Here is an 18,060-nt window from a genome sequence, read left to right as displayed (position 1 = left end):
TTTATTTGACTGACATTTGTTTCATTGAAACAACATATGCTTATACGAAACTTTATTTATTATTGAATAAAAATTTGGTTGTTTCGTTAAAAAAAAACTTTTATTATTTGACGGAAATAACACTATTATTTGAAGTAATATATTTTAATTAAATCCTGTATTATTTGATTATAATAAATACGAACAATGAAACAATATAATTTATTTATGTGAAAATAGCAAAATATTTTGATATACGTTGTTCTATGCAATTTATTTAAGACAAAGATATACATTGTTTCAAATTCAAATAGTTGTACTTCATTGATTCAAACATTGGTTTGTTTGGACCATTCCAAATAATTTGTTTAAATACAATAAAATTTATTAAATCCAAAGAAATCGTTTTCTCTGTGATAATAAACGGTAGAGTCTTTTCTAGGAATAATTTCTAGAAGACTTATAAAACTCTTCAGAGGATTTATAAAACACTTGTTGAAATTCAACATTTTACTTGCTAAACCTGTTTTACAAAAAAAAAAAAAAAGTTGAAATGTTTTATGCCGTCGGAAATTGTATATATAGCGGCACCATTTGCTGCACTATGATAAAACGCCACGGTAAAAAGTGTTATTTTTTAGAAAGTAACGATAACAATCGAGGTATACCTATACCGTATATCGTTTACAGTTTACGCGCGTCCGATCTCCTCTATACGTTTTAGTCGACCAGCTTTTATTGGGGAAAGTTCGACGCCGTGTTTGAAAAGCAGTGCAAAGGAAGGCTGACACGACGCCGTAATTTCATATTAGCGCTCGTAAATTGGCCAGCGCGCGTCGTCAACTATCCTTTTTACTTTAGGCGGTGAAATGTTGCTGGCTGGAAGAAGACTGAAACGCGCGCGCGCGCGTCGCGCGAACGACACGAACATCACGGGGATTGTATTTTATTAATAGTGCACGTTTTATAGACAAGTGGGTCTGCTGCCCAGCTTCAAGTTTCACTTATATAAGTAATGCTCTGTGTACTTTCGCGACGTAAACAAGGGACAGAATCACGGACAAAATCACGTAGGTAAGCGTGTCTGGCTAAGTGTGGGCCGAGTTAATATTTGACGCGTCAAGAAAGAACAATCTCGCGCGCAACGCAATCTATATTTCTAAATTGAATCGCGACAGCATGCGGTTATCCGTCTTTGTCACTTGCGCTTTGTAACTTTAGCACGTAACTCCTAAGAGAAAAGGAACGTGTTGAGGAAAAGTCTTTTCAGTTTTCCCTTTACATCCTCCATTGCATCTTCAAAGAAATGGCTTAAATAAATCTCGGAGCACACAAGAAGTTTTTAAATATTTTTCTCTCTAAATTTGAATCAGTGCACGGAAAGAACAATTTTGCTGAATTCAGATCTGAAAATAATTTTTGTTCAATAATCAAAATAATTTTGTATGAAAGTCAAAATGATTGCTCGAATATCAAAACGTTTTATAGTGATGCTTATCAGTTTTAATATTCCAAAATACCTATTTTGACAATTTAACAAAAAAATATTTTCAGATCTGTATTCAGTAAAATTTTTAGACCTTTTTTAACAAAAACGTTCTTTCCGTGTGCATATATAGTCATTGATTAGTCAATATGGTTATTTATTGAATGCATCAGTCCCAAGTATTTCACTGGTAATCAGTGAAATTATAGATTAATATTAATAGTTTAATTATATACACGGAAAGAACAATTTTGTTGAATCCAGATCTGAAAATAATTTTTGTTTAATAATCAAAACAATTTTGTGCAAAAGTCAAAATGATTGCTAGAATATCAAAACGTTTTATAGCAATGCTTATCAGTTTTAATATTCCAACAAATTATTTTGATGATTCAATAAAGAATTATTTTCAGATCTGAATTTAGCAAAATGTTTAGACCTTTCAACAAAATCGTGCTTTCTATATAGATTATTAGTGAAATTATAATTAGATTCTAGGTACTGACTCAATCAGTGATTTTTTCAGTACTTTTCCACTGATTCAGATTTAGAGAGTTATTTTTAAATGTTTTTCAATTATCCCAAAAAATTTCCATGTCAAAGGAGAGAACTCAAGAACACGATAGCTTCCTTCCGTTTTCACGAAGCTTTCTTTTCCTCGCTGTTTTGAGTACAGTTTACTTGAGAGTGTATTTTACGTTTTCACGTGCATAATTCGGTACTCCGCGTCGGAATAAGTGATTCAGTGTAATTATCTGAAAGTCCTAATCAGCGTATATCGCCGTCGCTGTCGTCGCGAGACGGTGACGTGCACAGTTAAAAAATTTGTGTCAAATTTAACACATCACATGTCCCAAATGGTTCACTCAAATTTTTGTATTATAATTTAACGCAAGATCAATATGTTAGAAAGTGACACAAACATTATGTAAAAATTAATACAAAAAATGTAGCACTTTAATATAATTTGGAAACAAATTGTGGAAATATTATTCTTCAGTAAAATTAACACTTACAACATGTAAAATTAACAAGTATATTTATCTTTTCTTCATTTATCTTTTTAAACTACTTTATTTTTGTCATTCATTCACTTACTTATAAATTGTGTTATTTTGACACTGAGAAATATTGAATATCAATTTAACACAAAATATTTAAATAACACAATCACATTATGTTAATTAATTTAACAAGCAAATATGTTAAAAATTCGACACAAAATTTTAACAAGAACGTGAGTGGACCGTTTCTAACAAATACAAAACGCTTTTTACTGTGAGGGTTGAGAGACTCTGACATAAATCACTGCTATTTTGTATTATGAGCGCTGCGCCAATGATCAGCGATAGCAACAGTGCGCCGATCGTCGGTCGAAGGAGAAAGAGAGAGAGAGAGAGAGATAAAGAAAGAAGTTTCACCTGACCAGTAAATGCTACTTCCTGATCGTCAGGTGGAAGTGCCTCTCTCGCAGGCCTCCGACGCAGGTACACGAACCGACCGCTGGAACGTAAATCTTAGTTGCCAACGATCCGCGAAATATATCGCTGGAATTTGTACGAAACGCAATCATATATATTGGCGCTCGCCGAAGGTTTTTGTCGCACGCGGAAGCATCGGATATCCCACCGTCGTGGTCATCCGCATCGATATCTCGAGGATGAGGTCCATAATTCTCCTCTTTTCTTCCGTCATTCGCTAGAGTGACCCTTTATTCGACTGAAAAACATCCTCTGCCTTCCCATATCGTTCCCGATGTCTCCTGGAAATACATAGTCGTCTGACCGTGGCATTTTGTACCTACTGGCGACGCGCGTCCGCTCGCACGTGACTGTCCATAAAGGAATTTTTGGATGAGGACTTTTTGTCCCCGCGGGATCCCCCTCTCCCCGCGCGCGCTCAGGTCACTTTTCGGTCTAACAAGTCGGTGTTTGTGAATATTTCTGCTTCCCCCCCCCCACCGCGATCTCTCTATAGACTCTCCGTCGGTCTTCTCCGGAAAAACTGGAAATACTGGAATAATTCCGGGCCTTTCTTGCGGATGCAGCGCGTCGGTCCCAAATTTGGAAAGCACGAAAGCATGTGCTTATACGACGTGTGTGTATATAAGTACATCCAATTGCTGGCGCGATGTTTCGAGCCCGGCAATTTCAATTCTTTATCGAATTAATTCTTACTAAAATTAGAACGAAGCACTTTCAATGTTCGATCCTAATTTATTAGTAAAGAGCCAACTTTATTCTCAACTGTTTATAACACGGGGCATGTTATGCTTTAATATTTATCTTTCGAGGAAAAGCCGATGTTGATCCAGATGTAAATTTAGTTCCTACAAAATTCTGCATAATATCTCATCGTCGACGTTAATCCTCTGTTACACATAACAAAGGATTTTTGAACATATTTTGCTGAATCTTAATACACGTGGATTTTTCGGATCACTGATTGCAAATCTGAAGAAAATTTTTGAAAATTTAGAAATTTTAAACAATGTAACGACAATATCGTCAATGTAAAAACAATAAAAAATAATAAAATTAGGCCAATCTAACCAGCATTAAAACGCTACTATAACACGCTAAATCAATAAAAATAATCAAATATGCGATAAGAAATCCTAGAAAAGGTCAACATGGCAGATATACACGAGAGATTGATCGGACACTAAGTTTCGAATAATTTATTATATTTAAATAATTATTGCATTTTTCATCGAATAGCACATATCACAAGATTCTTTAGCATTTGAGTTTTTTTAATCAATCGTCAACTGTGTTTCTTGCTTAGCAACAACGCTGCATATTTTATTGATCTGATTTATCATTAAGTAATATGAACATGAGACGTCAATTTAAGTATATCTATATTTAAAATAAATTAAGTATATCTTTAAAAATTCATTGAAAGTTTAATATCTACAAGGCTTGCTTTATGACTTACAGGAGGTAAATAGCACTCGATTTCGTGAAAAAAAAATTAATCAACATCATGTTCAATTAACAACATGTTTAGTTAAAATTAAATATGTTTCGAATTGTTTGATCCAAGGAGTTAATTGCGAAGAATTTTCACTATTTCATTTAATTAAAATTAAAAAGTATAAAATAGTACTAAAATGTGTTGCACAAAATCATCCATAAAGTACTCTTTATTAGTATTAATTACAATTATTAAATATATTATTGGTTGATTGATATCTTTCTGGAACATGAATTTTTATCTTTTAGTGTGATATAGAATTAGTGTGCATACCCAGATAATGCGGTCAAATTAAAAAAAAAGTTTTAATTATATATACGTTTACGCGCGAAATGTGCAACTTTCTGCTGGTTGTTAAACACCGTGACGAAACGGGAAATTTATGTTGCACGGCGGAGATTATAATATTCTCTCTAATGTATGTCGTGTTCACTTTTTATTCCTCTATATCTAGACGACGATCGGACTTTTTTTATGCACCGCGCTGCGCAGTCTGTGTTCACTGTCGAACGCTTCGAATGCACTCTGCCTCTAATAAAATTTTTTTATCGGAGATTACTGGAGACATGCACTTCCGATATTCCGACGTCTAACCGACACACGTGACGATATATGGCTCCAATATTGCGCCGTTCTCTTCGATCTCTTGAGCGCATGACGAGGGAGAAAATTGTCTTTCGACGAGTAACGGCAATTTTCAGCAATTTTTAACCAATATCATCATCGGCGATTGCGTAATAGCGAGATAGTCTTGGCGTATCACACGAGTTACTCTCACGCTTATTGGATAATATTGCGCTTTATTATGTAATGAGTTCACGAATAGAAAGTGTAATATACGGATTGCTTTATCCGGTGTCTGCATATTCGATTGCATGTATTTTCATTCGCCTTATAGGAATGTAGTATTCGATATGGAACGCAATTTTCACTTACATTTAGCAAAAATCGAAATTCAGTTCTTTTCATAAAATATAACTTTTATTCCACATATCTATGTATTCTTACCGCGTTTTGTCTACTCTTTTGTTTTAGAAAAAAATTTCAACCTGTTAGAATTACGCGAAATTAAAAAAACGTTTTTTAGTGCTTAACAAGCGAGCAACAACGTGATATAAAAAATTTAATGTGGCTCGAGCTCGAATTAATGCGCGTTTCTTTTAATAATTTCACGAAGAATGCCAACGTCGAAAGTAATGCATTTAGCGTGGAAAGATTTAGAGAGATTCTTCAAGTATAGATGAGAAAAAAAGGCAGACAGAGAGAGAGAAACATATCTTCTCGAGAGAAAGCAATCATCTACGAATAAGATAGAAAAAAAATTTAATATGTATTCGTAATTCGATTCCAATTACTCATCAGATTTCGTTTCGTGAAATTTCTGTGTGTTGTAAAAAAAAAACACATAAAATCCACCATTTATTAGTACTTTCGAAACACTTGAACTAAACAAGCTTTTTAATCAACAATCAAGACGACAAATTATATCTTACACGAGCTTAGAGAGAATCAGATCTCTTCCGAGTCGAAGAGTCCCATCATGTTTCGTTTCGTGAAATTTTTGTATGTTGTAAAAAAAAAACACATAAAATCCATCATTTATTCGTACCTTCGAAACACTTGGATTAAACAAGCTTTTTAATCAAGACGACAGATTGTATCTTACATGAGCTTGGAGAGAATCGGATCTCTTCCGAGTCAAAGAGGCACGATCTTATTGGCATCCTGGGACAATAATAAACAGAAAACTGTCGATATTGTTAAGTGACAGTACAATAACATGGTCGCAGGAGGCTCGGACAGTCTAGGACAGAGTCCCTCGGAGCACTTAAGGAACATTGCTCTCGTTTCTTTGAGTACTCTATACAATCCGAACCGTTCTGCTTCCAGGTTCGATTCCACTTGAACGCACCGCTTCGCTTGGTCTCGCGAGGCGATCATATTGAAAAAAAAAAAGAATAAATAAATAAAGTTCGAAGCTACTCGATCAGGTTCGCACCTACTTGCGCCGTGATACTTAATCCTCCGTCTCTCCGGCCGCCGCCGCCGCCGCGCCGCGCGCGTCGAACGTGCGTATCGCACACGTGCGTGCGTGCGTGCGTACGCGGATGCGAGTAACTGTACTCTCTCTCGTGCGTAGCGGAGTGCATACGGGCGATTGACACACGAGCCTCGTGTTTGCGCGCGCGCGCGCTTAAAAAAGATAAAGAAAAGAGCTCATGCCCCGGGTACTCCGCGCTCGGGGACGACCGCGTGAATTTACAATCCCCCCGCGTATAATTCGGAGATGACGTGGATTTACATTCCACGCGGTGCGGCGGACGGTATTAAATTCCACCCGTGAATCGCTCGTTCCGCATGCGAGCAGGAAAGTCCGTCTCTCGGTTTGTCTCTCCGGCGTGCCGCCGTCGCGTATGTGGGTTAGTATTATAGAAAACGCGTAGCGAAAAACGAAGTTGACGATGCGACAGGAGACGGGCGCGCGAGAGACCCACTTTATTAGCCGACTCGCGTATACGCGGGTCTTGGTGCAACCGAATAATAATATCGAATATCATCTCGAATCTTAGAGGTAGATATCATATATACTTTAGATATCTAGATGTTGATGTAAATTCGATTGCAATTAAAGTCTATCTCTCTCATCGAGATTGTACACGGAGAGAATTTTTTTTCTTAATTTAGCCTGAAAATTTTGTTAATCGTGAGACAATATAGTATTTCGACAAATTTTACTGTACACTACAATAAATTTTACTGTGTACTACGATAAATTTGTTATGGTATATATTTAAAAAAATAGTGAAAATCATAAAATTCGTCGAAATACTATGTTCTCCTTCGATTAATATGATTTTCAGGGTAAATTTTAAAATAAAATTCTCTCCGTGTATGGTAAGATAAGGGCATTATATATAGATGTGAATCGGACGCTAGTTCCAGATAATTTATTATTATATTTAAATAATTATTGTATTTTTCATCGAATGCTGCATGTCGCAAGATTCTTTAGCATTTGTGTTAGCTTTATGAATTGTCAATTATTTTTTCTTAATAACAATGCTACATATTGATATCAATAAATAATAAAATGTGAGACGTGAATTTAGATCAATGTATCTTTAATAATTCATTGAAAGCCTAATACCTATGAAAGCCATAAAAAGATTGCCTCATGACTTTTACAGGAAGTAGTAAATAGCATTAGATTTCATGGAAAAATCAACGATTTGTTTAGTTAAATATATTTCGCGGGTAGTCTGATGCGCAACTAGACTCAGAGATCTACTTGCAGATAATTTTCATTATTTTATTCAATTAAAATTAAAAAGTAGTACTGAAATAAATCATGCATAAAGTATTCTTTATGATTAATTACAACTAGTAAATATGTTATTAATCGTTTAATATCTTTTTGGATAAAAATATGAATTTCTATCTTAGGGCGATCCAGAATTAGCCCTTATCCTAAGTGATGTAATCCTAATCTGTATTATTTTTTATATACACTACATTCTACAAAGAACGTCAAATTCATGATGGGGAATACTTGTATGAAATTGGTTGTCCACATTTCGAGAAAATATCTCGGCTGCATATGGGAAGCGAAATTGAATTGTACTAGGGCAGAAAGTCGGCACACATAGCCACGTACACGTTACGACGACGACGACATAACGTAAAAGAGTACTCCAGTACTCCAGGCATACGAGTTATTAAGTAGAAACGTCAGCGGTAGACAATGAAGCGGTCTAGTTAACTACACTAATTAATTACGAAAACGAGTATACGTTATAGTCGTATGCAGTCGCTTCTGCACTCGGCTGTTTGTCCGGGTTCCTCTGTGAACGGTTGTACGCGACGTCTGCGAAATTAACAAGTCTCGTGCTTAATAAAATCTTCGATTATAATCTACGCTCGAGACGTTTTTTTCCTTGCAATTTTTCCGGGTAAAAAACAAACGACGGAGAGATTTGTCCGTGCGCGGAAAGATGGAAAATTGCGTCGATTCGATCCAAGATTCGATCGCGTAGGCCGCTCGCAACAACGACTTCTCTCCTCGACCTTTAATTATCTAATTAAAACTCAACTCGTAAACCCACTAACAGCTCTCCGAACGCGCAGATGGACATCATGGAAAGTTCTTTATTGATGGAGACCGCGATTTGAAAAAATCACGCGATAATGTAGCGTAATTAATTTCAAATCTGACATTGAAATAATCTCTAAGTAAACAAATTTTTTATTCTTGTTATCGAAACATCGTAATTTTACATTAATAGTTGATTCTTTTAATTTTATTGACTCGTTTAATAAATTTTTTGTTATCGGAACATTATAATTTTACATTAAAGTCATTAATCTTTTTATATTTATTAATTCATTTAAATAACGTAAATTTGAAAAATCATATGGGAATATGTAACGCAATTAATTTTAAATCTGGCATTGAAAGAATTTCTAAGAATATTCTTTCGATTTCTTCGTAATATAAATTTCTCATTCTTGTTATTGAAACATAATTTTACGTTAAAGTTTTAATCCTTTCATTTATTAACTCATTTAAATAACGTAAATTTGAAAAATTACATGTAAATGTAACAATTAATTTTAAATCTAGGATTGAAAGAATCTCTAAGAATACCAATTTCATTGCGATATAGATAAATTTCTCATTCTTGTTATCGAAACATTATCTATTTTACGTTAAAGTCATTAAGCCTTTCAAGTTTATTAACTCATTTAAATAACGTAAATTTGAAAAATCACATGAGAATGTGACACAATTAATTTTAAATCTGACATTGAAATAATGTCTATTATAAGAATACAAATTGCTTCCCGATGTAAATTTCTCATTCTTGTTATGGAAACGTAATTTTACATTAAAGTCATTAATCCTTTGATGTTTATTGATACGCTTGAATATCCGCTTTCCTCTCGCCTCGAACTATTCACTGAACTTTCAAAACTGCGTCATGCATGACTTTCCATTAAATATATTAAATTATCGACAGTATACTTTCCATCGGACGAGATAGAAATCGATCATCGTTATCGCGAAATAATAATCATTCAATAGTAAAACGTAATTTCATCTTACCGATGTACAACGATCGCAAGATCATCTGAATGCCGCGGCGCTCTCTGCAGCAAATCGTCCGGCATATTTTCCGAGAGCTAGACAGACCATCTGTCACGCGGCGACAAAAACGCATAGAAAGTTGATTCCCCGGAGGGAATCGCGCGCATATATATAGGTACGTCCCGATGTCCCAAAAGTGTGTTCCCTGTTCGACGACACGTCAGAGTAGGATGTTGACGGTAAAATAAATAGGCGACCCCGTGATTTTTTTCTTCATAGAGCACGCCACGTCGGAGAAGGGGAGCCCCCTCGCTGCCCCCCCCCCTCCCCCTCGCTCTCCCCGACCTAGTGTTCTCAACTTGGAGAATGTGTGTGACCGACCGCGCGGTCGGTCGTGCGCGTTTCGAAGTACGCGCGGAGCACGCGCGCGCGTGCGTTTATAGACCCACATAATCGAGAAACCAGCAACCGCATTCCTCATACACGTACTAATGGACCGCCTCACCATCGGTCTCTCCCCCTCGTTGCACACGAGGTCTTTCAATTTTCTCGCTCGCTGTCCATCCGGCTCTCTTGGCGTGACCCCGGCGTGATGTATATCTGGTCACCGAGCACGGAGGAAGAGATGTAATGTAGGAAGAGAAAGGGGAAACGCGCGCGGGAGGGAGGGAGAGAGATGCATACGCGGGGCCGGGAGGCGAAGATACGTCAACGTGATTACGAATGAGCGCGTCTCGCAATGCGCGCGCTGCTGGCGCGATGAAGATATGTTGTTAAAATCATGCGTTATTGAAAATATTATAAGAATATACCGCGAATTGTGGCTTCAATCTCTTGAAGTACAGTAAGCGACAGCTAAGCGGAACAGCAGGAACACACGATAATGTTGAAAGTGACGTTAGGAATCACGACTGATCGAAAAGACTTTTAATAATCATTTTGATGTCATAATGACTTTTTGCTCTGCCTGATGGGTACAGTTAGAAGATAGCAACGTCTGGAAAACGATATCGCTTGATATCGTTTCTATTAGAAATAGTAAAGTTTCGGTGAGAAAGTAGAGGAGCTGAGATGTTAAAGTAACAAAATATATATATAAAAAAAAAAAGAAAACATAATAATTGCGTATGATGAGATGCCGCGGGAATACGAGGAAAGTAATGTGCGAATCAAATTCTTCGGCTGTGACCGGTGATCCATAGCCCCAAGCAGTGGCCCAAATGCCTGACACACATAACGTGCGTGGCTGATGCACTACCTAGATACTTTTACGAAATCCTATTAGTCTCCGACCCGAAAGATTTTGACGCGTCTACAAGCCCACCGTGTATTGCATTATTTATGACTCCCGTGATCGTCTGAATTGTGACGCTCTATGCGTTCTAAATTCTGTTGATTGATCGAAGAAGATTAATGCCCAATATCACTCGAAGATTTACGACGAACGATGACACTGTTCCAACGAAAAGACTTTTATCGAGCACAAAATTGAGAGTAATCTTTTCCCGTAATTTTTTGAGCAGTGAATAGTTTATCAAATTGAAACATTTGCGGTCAAACTTCCAAAGAGAGCTATTTTATATGTCATGAGTACAATATGCGTTGGAGAAATTCTTTGCAATCAAAATTAAGTATATATATTGTTAGGATTTTTAGCCTTTAAAGAAATTTAATATGTCGATTATGGTTACAAAATATTGGTAGTTAATATAAAGTCTATTTTTGTTGCAACAAGATTGCGATTTATACATATACAGTTATTAAGGAGCTACCAAATATTTTTTAATTATACAAATTTATAAAATCCTTAATGGCATATATAAGCTGTAATTTTGACGCAATAGACTCTATATCATAAATATTTTTTTATTATAATCGCACAACAAATTCCTTTTAAAAACTAAAAATCCTAATAATTATATACTTAATTTTAATTGCAACAGAACCTTTCTAATACGTTATAGTGATAAATACAATATGCAAAAATACAATATAGTTATAATTATAATTATAATATATAATAATATGCTAAAACTGTATAATGTTAACTCTTTTTAACCGCAAATTACTCAAAATTGTGATATAATTTAATGATATCGTGATATAGTGATTTGATAAACGATTTGATAAATGAACGGGATTCAATTCCCCAAAAATTATGAGAAACGATTACCTTTTTTGTTTCTATGTTAAAAAAAAAAACTCATGTAAGAAAAACAGGGATAGCAGAGTCAACGCGGTACTTGGTGCGTGCGAAATTCAATCCTTTTAATAAAAATCTTCATTACAATTGAACATTTTGGCTTTCGATTCGAGCCATAAAGAAAAAAAAGTTTCAGCAATAAAGAAAAAGTTGATGGTACCTTTTTTTTTACGGACACGTGGCAAGTCTCTTAAGTGTCATTCATGATCGGTTGGTAAGTCGAATATGATTTTAGAGAGACAAATTAGTCTAAAACATTTTTTTTAACATTGTAATCTTCTCCGTTTCTATTAAAGAAAAGTTTTAAATCGGCCAAAGAAAATCTATGGCCGATAGAAAGCAATAAGTCGTCCTAGGTTTGGCACACCCTGTATATTTAACTTGCCTTACACTCGCGAGGTAACTGCAACGTACTTATAGAAACATTGCAAGGTGTTATGGCGCTATAGAAGGTCACATGTAGAAGGGATAGGAAATGGCAGAGTTTAAAGCACGCGTTTGCCCACAAACGTGGACAGGCTATACCGCTCACTTCGATCCGTCTGCATATCTTGTATTGTTTTCGCGTCGAACAAAATAAAACGATGGCGATCGCGATATGAAACTCGATCTTTTTCCGCGTCTCTGGCAATGACCCATCGCGAAAGTATACGGTAGGTACGTCGGTCAAAGTTCTCGGAGTGCACCGACCTCTTTCCTAAGGTATACCATATACGCTCGGAAGTTTCGCTAATAAGAATATCGCGTTCTCGGAGAGACTTCGCTCGCAAGTAGATCAGCGTTGAAGGGCGCACTGTCAACCCCTCTATCCAGGGGCGAACTTCTACCGCCAGGGGCGGCTTTCGGAGAGTAAAACTCCAAAGTTTATACCGAGCGGAAGATTTCGGCCCCAAGTTTGGCGATCGTTAATGTCAACAGGACCTCCGAAAAGTTTGATAAATCGAGTAATTTCGAGGACGAAACTCGTGGTGCCCCGGGCTTCGGAAAATGCAGCGCAGCTTCCGCATATATTCCTTGCGGAAGAGGATCAATATTCTTGTTTAAGTTAATACCTAAGCTATTCTTTAAAAAAAGAAGTTAATTTTTTTCACAAATAGCTCAGTAGTGCCATTGCGGGCCGACGCGGATGTTGGTGTGTAACAATTTTTACTGGTTACACGGAAAAAATTGCTGTCACAACAATATTCTCTATGTTCGGAAAAGAAATGCATGTGAATTTAAGTTATATTGATGTTACATGGCATACATTTGTTAAGATATGCTCATTAGTACGGTTGTCACAACCGTAGTGCTTAGGATAAATAACATTCGGTTAGAACATCTTCATTATATGTGGTTGCCTAAACCGAAGCATTATTGTTATATCTCTCTAATATGATCTGTACAACAAATAATATGATTGAGAGATATATATGATATAGTTGCACGTCACAACATTGAGGCTAAGAGTTAATTCAATTAACTATATAAATCACTTCCAAAGTATTTTAGCTCCTATAATCCTTTTAAATTGATGGGCGAAAATTACCACAATTATTATATGTTGTGGCAACAGTAATTTTTTTTCCGTGATACAATAGCAAGCCACATACATAACTGCGCGCTGCATATATTGTCGGTCTTGAAACACAATTCTTAATAATAATTTCTAACCCTAGGTATATACACTGTTTTTTTGACGACGACGTATACACACTGGGGTCTCTGAGGGACCCCATCATATTTATTACTGTAACTCCAGTAAAAATGGACATATTTCAATTAATTTTTTTTTTTTCAATCGATAGAGAATCGATCAAGGAACAAGCTCATAATGTTTAAAAGTCGAGCTCCAAGATATACGGGCTCAAAGAAAAAGGAAAGTTCAAAAACGCTGGGGTCCCGGGGACCCCAGTGTGTATATCTAGGGTTAATAATAATAAAAATTTTTATTAACACAATTTTTCGGATTTTGACTGTCGCAGTTTGAATGATAATTAAAGAATCGCATTTCGCCAATTGCAGCCATAGAATGCATCGAATCCGAGACGGGATGCAGGAGGTGCAGGGACGGGACGTGCGCCAGATGCGCCGTGCTGTTGCACCAGGGTACCTGCGTGCATACCTGCCCACCGGGCTTCGTCGCCGACTGGTCCACCCGGGACGAGTACATGGGCCGTATCTGCCGGGAGACCGGCTACATGTTCGGCCTCACCGGTAGCCAGGTCGCTATTTTGGTGGGGGTGGTCTCCGGCGCGACTATTTGCATCTTCATCATCCTCTGCGGCGCGATAGTCGTGCACCGGCGCAAGAAGAAGGCGGCGAAGCTGGCCCAGCAGTTCGAGGACAGGTATTTCTTTATATTTTTTATTTTTCAACTCCTTCGTTACTCTCCTGTCACCTTCGTCCTACGTATGTAACGTACGTACAGCGCGGTGATTCATTGAAAGCGTTCTCGTGTATATTTCAGCGCGGAGAGGAGAGAGTTTCTGAAACACCTGGCGACGCTCCGCGGTGAGGCCAATACTTTCCTCGCTATGCTCAACGACACCAGAAGACAGGTCAGGGAGTTGTACTACTCGGGAAGTAACGGAGACGGTGCCGTCGGAATCCAGGCGTACAGGTAGATACGCAGTAGAGAAGAGAAATTGGGTCATTAGTTATTTTTTTTAAAATGTTACCCCACTTAGAATCGAACATTGCAGCAAAATTAATTTGTCAAATATTAAATAACATATTGTGAAAAAAATAGGCTAGAAAATTGAACATATTTGCAATAGAAATTGTGCTATTACACATATTTTTCTAATGAATACTTTTTTTTTTAATAAAAATTTTCTGAATCCCTCTCTTTTTAATAAAAAGTTATTAAAAATTTAATAAGCTCTTATTAATCTTTATTAATATTGCAGACCAGTGCTACGTGACCTGGCGAGAATACTGGTCCTCGTGAACAGAAGAGACGATGAGATACCACTTCCGCCCGATGATTGGCAACGACTGTTCTCGTGGGCAGAGCGGCTGCTGAGACGATACAAAAGGCACAGTTCTCCAGAAGTGAGTTCATTACTCATGCGAATATTTCTGTGATGTGAAATGAAAAAAACGGCGAACGAGCGGTACCGATATTATCTCACACTTTTAATTCTTTTTCACGCCAGTCCCTAAAGCACTTTGGTGAGTCACATATACCCAGCTGTATGCAAGAAGCGTAGCGTTAGACCGAGAGTTTCCCCGCGTAAAAGCCCCCCTCCTCCCTCTGAACGGCAGACTGTTTTTTGCATTAAAACATGTATGAAGCGTCACTCCTGAATCGTGTAGTATTTATTATTCTCTTGTAACTTGAAGGTGGCTCAGCTCGTGACGTTCCTGCAGCAGCCGTCGAGCAACCCCGTCCAAATGACCTCGTCACCGGCACCTCAACCGGTCGCAGCGTCGCAACCGCCGCTTCACCAGCCCACGTACGAACCGAGAAGCACCCCCACTAATCTCACCACATTCCAAGCGAACGTGCCGCTCGCGACGTTCCAAGCGAGCGACAAGTCGAGCATCAGCCCGGCGAGCTCGAGCCTCGGCTACACGAAGGACAGCAGCCCCCTCGGCTCGAGTCTGGGCCAGAACAGCGCTTCCGGCGTCTACAACAGCGAGAAGCTCAGCCCGAACGGCTCGACGATCGGCCAAACGACACCCCTCGTCTACGGGAGTAATCTGAAGCGAGGGAGCTCGAGGACGACGAGCGACTCGCATCTCCAGGAGCTGCAGACCATCTCTGCGTTCAGTCGCGGCTACAACGGCGCGCTGCCCTTGGAGGCCAACAGCATCCGCGCGTTGCACGACGAGTGCGAGGTCAACGACGGCCTGGACCGCGACCTGAATCCCCAATGGAAGTTTCAGAGCAGCCCCGTGGAGGCGGCCAATTACACCATCCTGTCGGACTGGTCGCCCGCTCGCGACTATCTCATCGACGACTTCACGATCCTCGGTTTTCGGCCGCAGGACGAGATCACCACGGAATTGTAATATCGACTGATAGTGATACATATCTAAACAAGACTTCTAAAGGGAGGGGGGTTACAAATGCTCGAAGTGTTCCAAATATCATCGTTTAGACAATATTTCGAAAGTCCTTAACAATCTTCTTTAACAATCCCGTGATGGTATTTTGTTATTGCATTAACGATATTTGTCAAGTGTGTTACTCGTGGGAAAAGGATCGTAATGATGAAATTATATAATTTGGGCAATCTATGCGTGTTACTCGATAATATTGACGTATATTAGGTTTGTTTTTTATTGCTGCATTAGAACTTTCTATCTCATTTTCGACAAATTTCAAATGTCTATTTTATTTTAAGTAAGAGTGTGTACACACCAGTTCAGCTATAAAAAAAACAAACAGATGATAATATCGATAATTAGGATAAATAATCAATAATAAATGATCCTATGGGCAATATTGAGACACAGACAAATTTCGTTAAAAGTTCGAAGAACTCTCATTAAACCGCTATGAAAGAAATCCCATACAGCACAGATCGTTGAGAGAATGCCGAGACGTTGCGTTATTGAATGTTGAAGTGTGAATGTTGCTGCAACATTGGAATTATAATTTTTTGAAAATCATACAAGGACTGTAATTCGTAATTCTTGTTTGATGATTACATAATATACATTATATTATGTATTTACTAAAAAAAAAGTATTGTATTTTATTATTTAATATTTATCTAGATGTATGAAGTACATTTTAAGAAGCCAGAATACATATATAATATACATGAAATCTATATTGCATATATATTGAATGAATGTTGAATCAATGTTTCTGAATGTTGAATTGCAGGGTTTGCAAGACATTACAATTGAACGCAATGTCTTTTTCATTATTAAGTATATATATTTCGCAATGTTGCAATTTAACGTTTGAATGAGATGTTGAGTCAATATTTGTGTGCTGTATGGGAATAAGTATGTAAAAATATGTTGCCGCGGTAAATCTGGGTAAACTTGGAGTTCTTCATTGTTTTCTTTAGGACAATCTAACGTGAAATGTTGAGTATTAATGATACATTTTCATAAAATTTCGTTGAATTCTTGCAAAATTGTATTTATGTTCTAAATATTGTGTCATTTTACGAAAATAATATCTTTAATTTGATACACATATCAAGTACACTGTGCAATAGAAAAAGATACAATGATACCAAATTTTAAATGCTTTGTATAAATATTGGCCTTTATTTAATTACTCTGTACACGTCTAACAACAATTATTTTATATTATATAGTGTACTAGTCAATGTTTCTGTTTGTTCATATCGAAATATTGAAGCGCGCATCTTTGTGGCTTTCATATTTATTTGTTTGCTTCTCACTTACATTTACGTAATTATGTAATTGATTCTGAATTTTTGTTCTCGTGACAAATTTATAATTGTACAAATTTGTGTATCAATGAATCACAATATCATCTCATTTGCGATAATGCGCACTTATTAACGTTCATTGTACACTGCGTTTTAAGAACTCACATTCCACTCAAGTTGCCATAACAACATAAACTTGACAACAAAGTGGGAAAAAGCGAATCTTACAGCTGCAGTTTTATTCATATAAACAAATACGAATAAACATGTTACACACACATACATACACACACACACACTTGAGTTGAACGTGTCATTATATATATGTATGACCCACTGGTCAACCTGTACAAATTGATGTAAATACTGATTACTATTTTTTAGTAATAAATGTAAGAAAGTATCAAATATATATGTATACTTTATCAATTTCAGAGGGTTTAAATTTTCACCGTTCGCAAACCCTTAAATTTAATTAGATTAAAATTGTTGGAATTTTCATAATCACGTTTCTAAAAGCTTTAGCAACATCTCATATAATTCTTGAAATATTTTCTCTGGTTTTGGAGAATTTTAATTTTTATGACATAAAATGAATTCCCAGACATAAAAGTTATATTAAAAATCTTCGCAATTATCGTGGAATATATTAATTATTTACTTAATTTTACCTGATTACATATACTTTTATGATCCTTTGCCTATTTTTGAGAGTTCAAAATTCTACAGTTTAAACTTTCGTAAACATATAAGTTGGAATATTTTTTGGAATTCTAATGTGCGATCTTTTGTGTAATTATGTTCTCCTGAAGCTTCGAAAATTTTTGAGAATTAAAGATCCTTGTTCAACAGCTCATATGGCAACTAATATTGCAAATATAAGGATCGATATCGCAGTGAATATAATATCGTTAATCGGTAAAATTATCAGTTACTTTACTGACGGTATATAATTTATTAACATTATCTTATAATTACCGAC

General features: G+C 36.8%; 1 protein-coding gene across 1 annotated transcript in view; it reads left to right on the top strand.

Annotated features, from left to right (window-relative positions):
* LOC105452017 overlaps positions 1-17,488 on the top strand; it is a 44,150-nt gene extending 26,662 nt beyond the window's left edge. The window contains exons 2-5 of the mRNA XM_011692787.1: positions 13,738-14,062; positions 14,183-14,335; positions 14,625-14,769; positions 15,061-17,488. Coding sequence (XP_011691089.1) covers positions 13,738-14,062; positions 14,183-14,335; positions 14,625-14,769; positions 15,061-15,732 — 1,295 coding nt within the window. The 3' untranslated portion in view covers positions 15,733-17,488. The remainder of the gene's footprint in view (positions 1-13,737; positions 14,063-14,182; positions 14,336-14,624; positions 14,770-15,060) is intronic.
* Positions 17,489-18,060: the final 572 nt, after the last annotated feature.

This window comes from Wasmannia auropunctata, unplaced genomic scaffold (genome assembly GCF_000956235.1).
Source record: "Wasmannia auropunctata unplaced genomic scaffold, wasmannia.A_1.0 LD336038.1, whole genome shotgun sequence".
Lineage (NCBI taxonomy): Eukaryota > Metazoa > Arthropoda > Insecta > Hymenoptera > Formicidae > Wasmannia > Wasmannia auropunctata.
The sequence above is the reverse complement of the archived record's forward strand: the minus strand, read 5'-3'. Positions and strand labels throughout refer to the sequence as shown.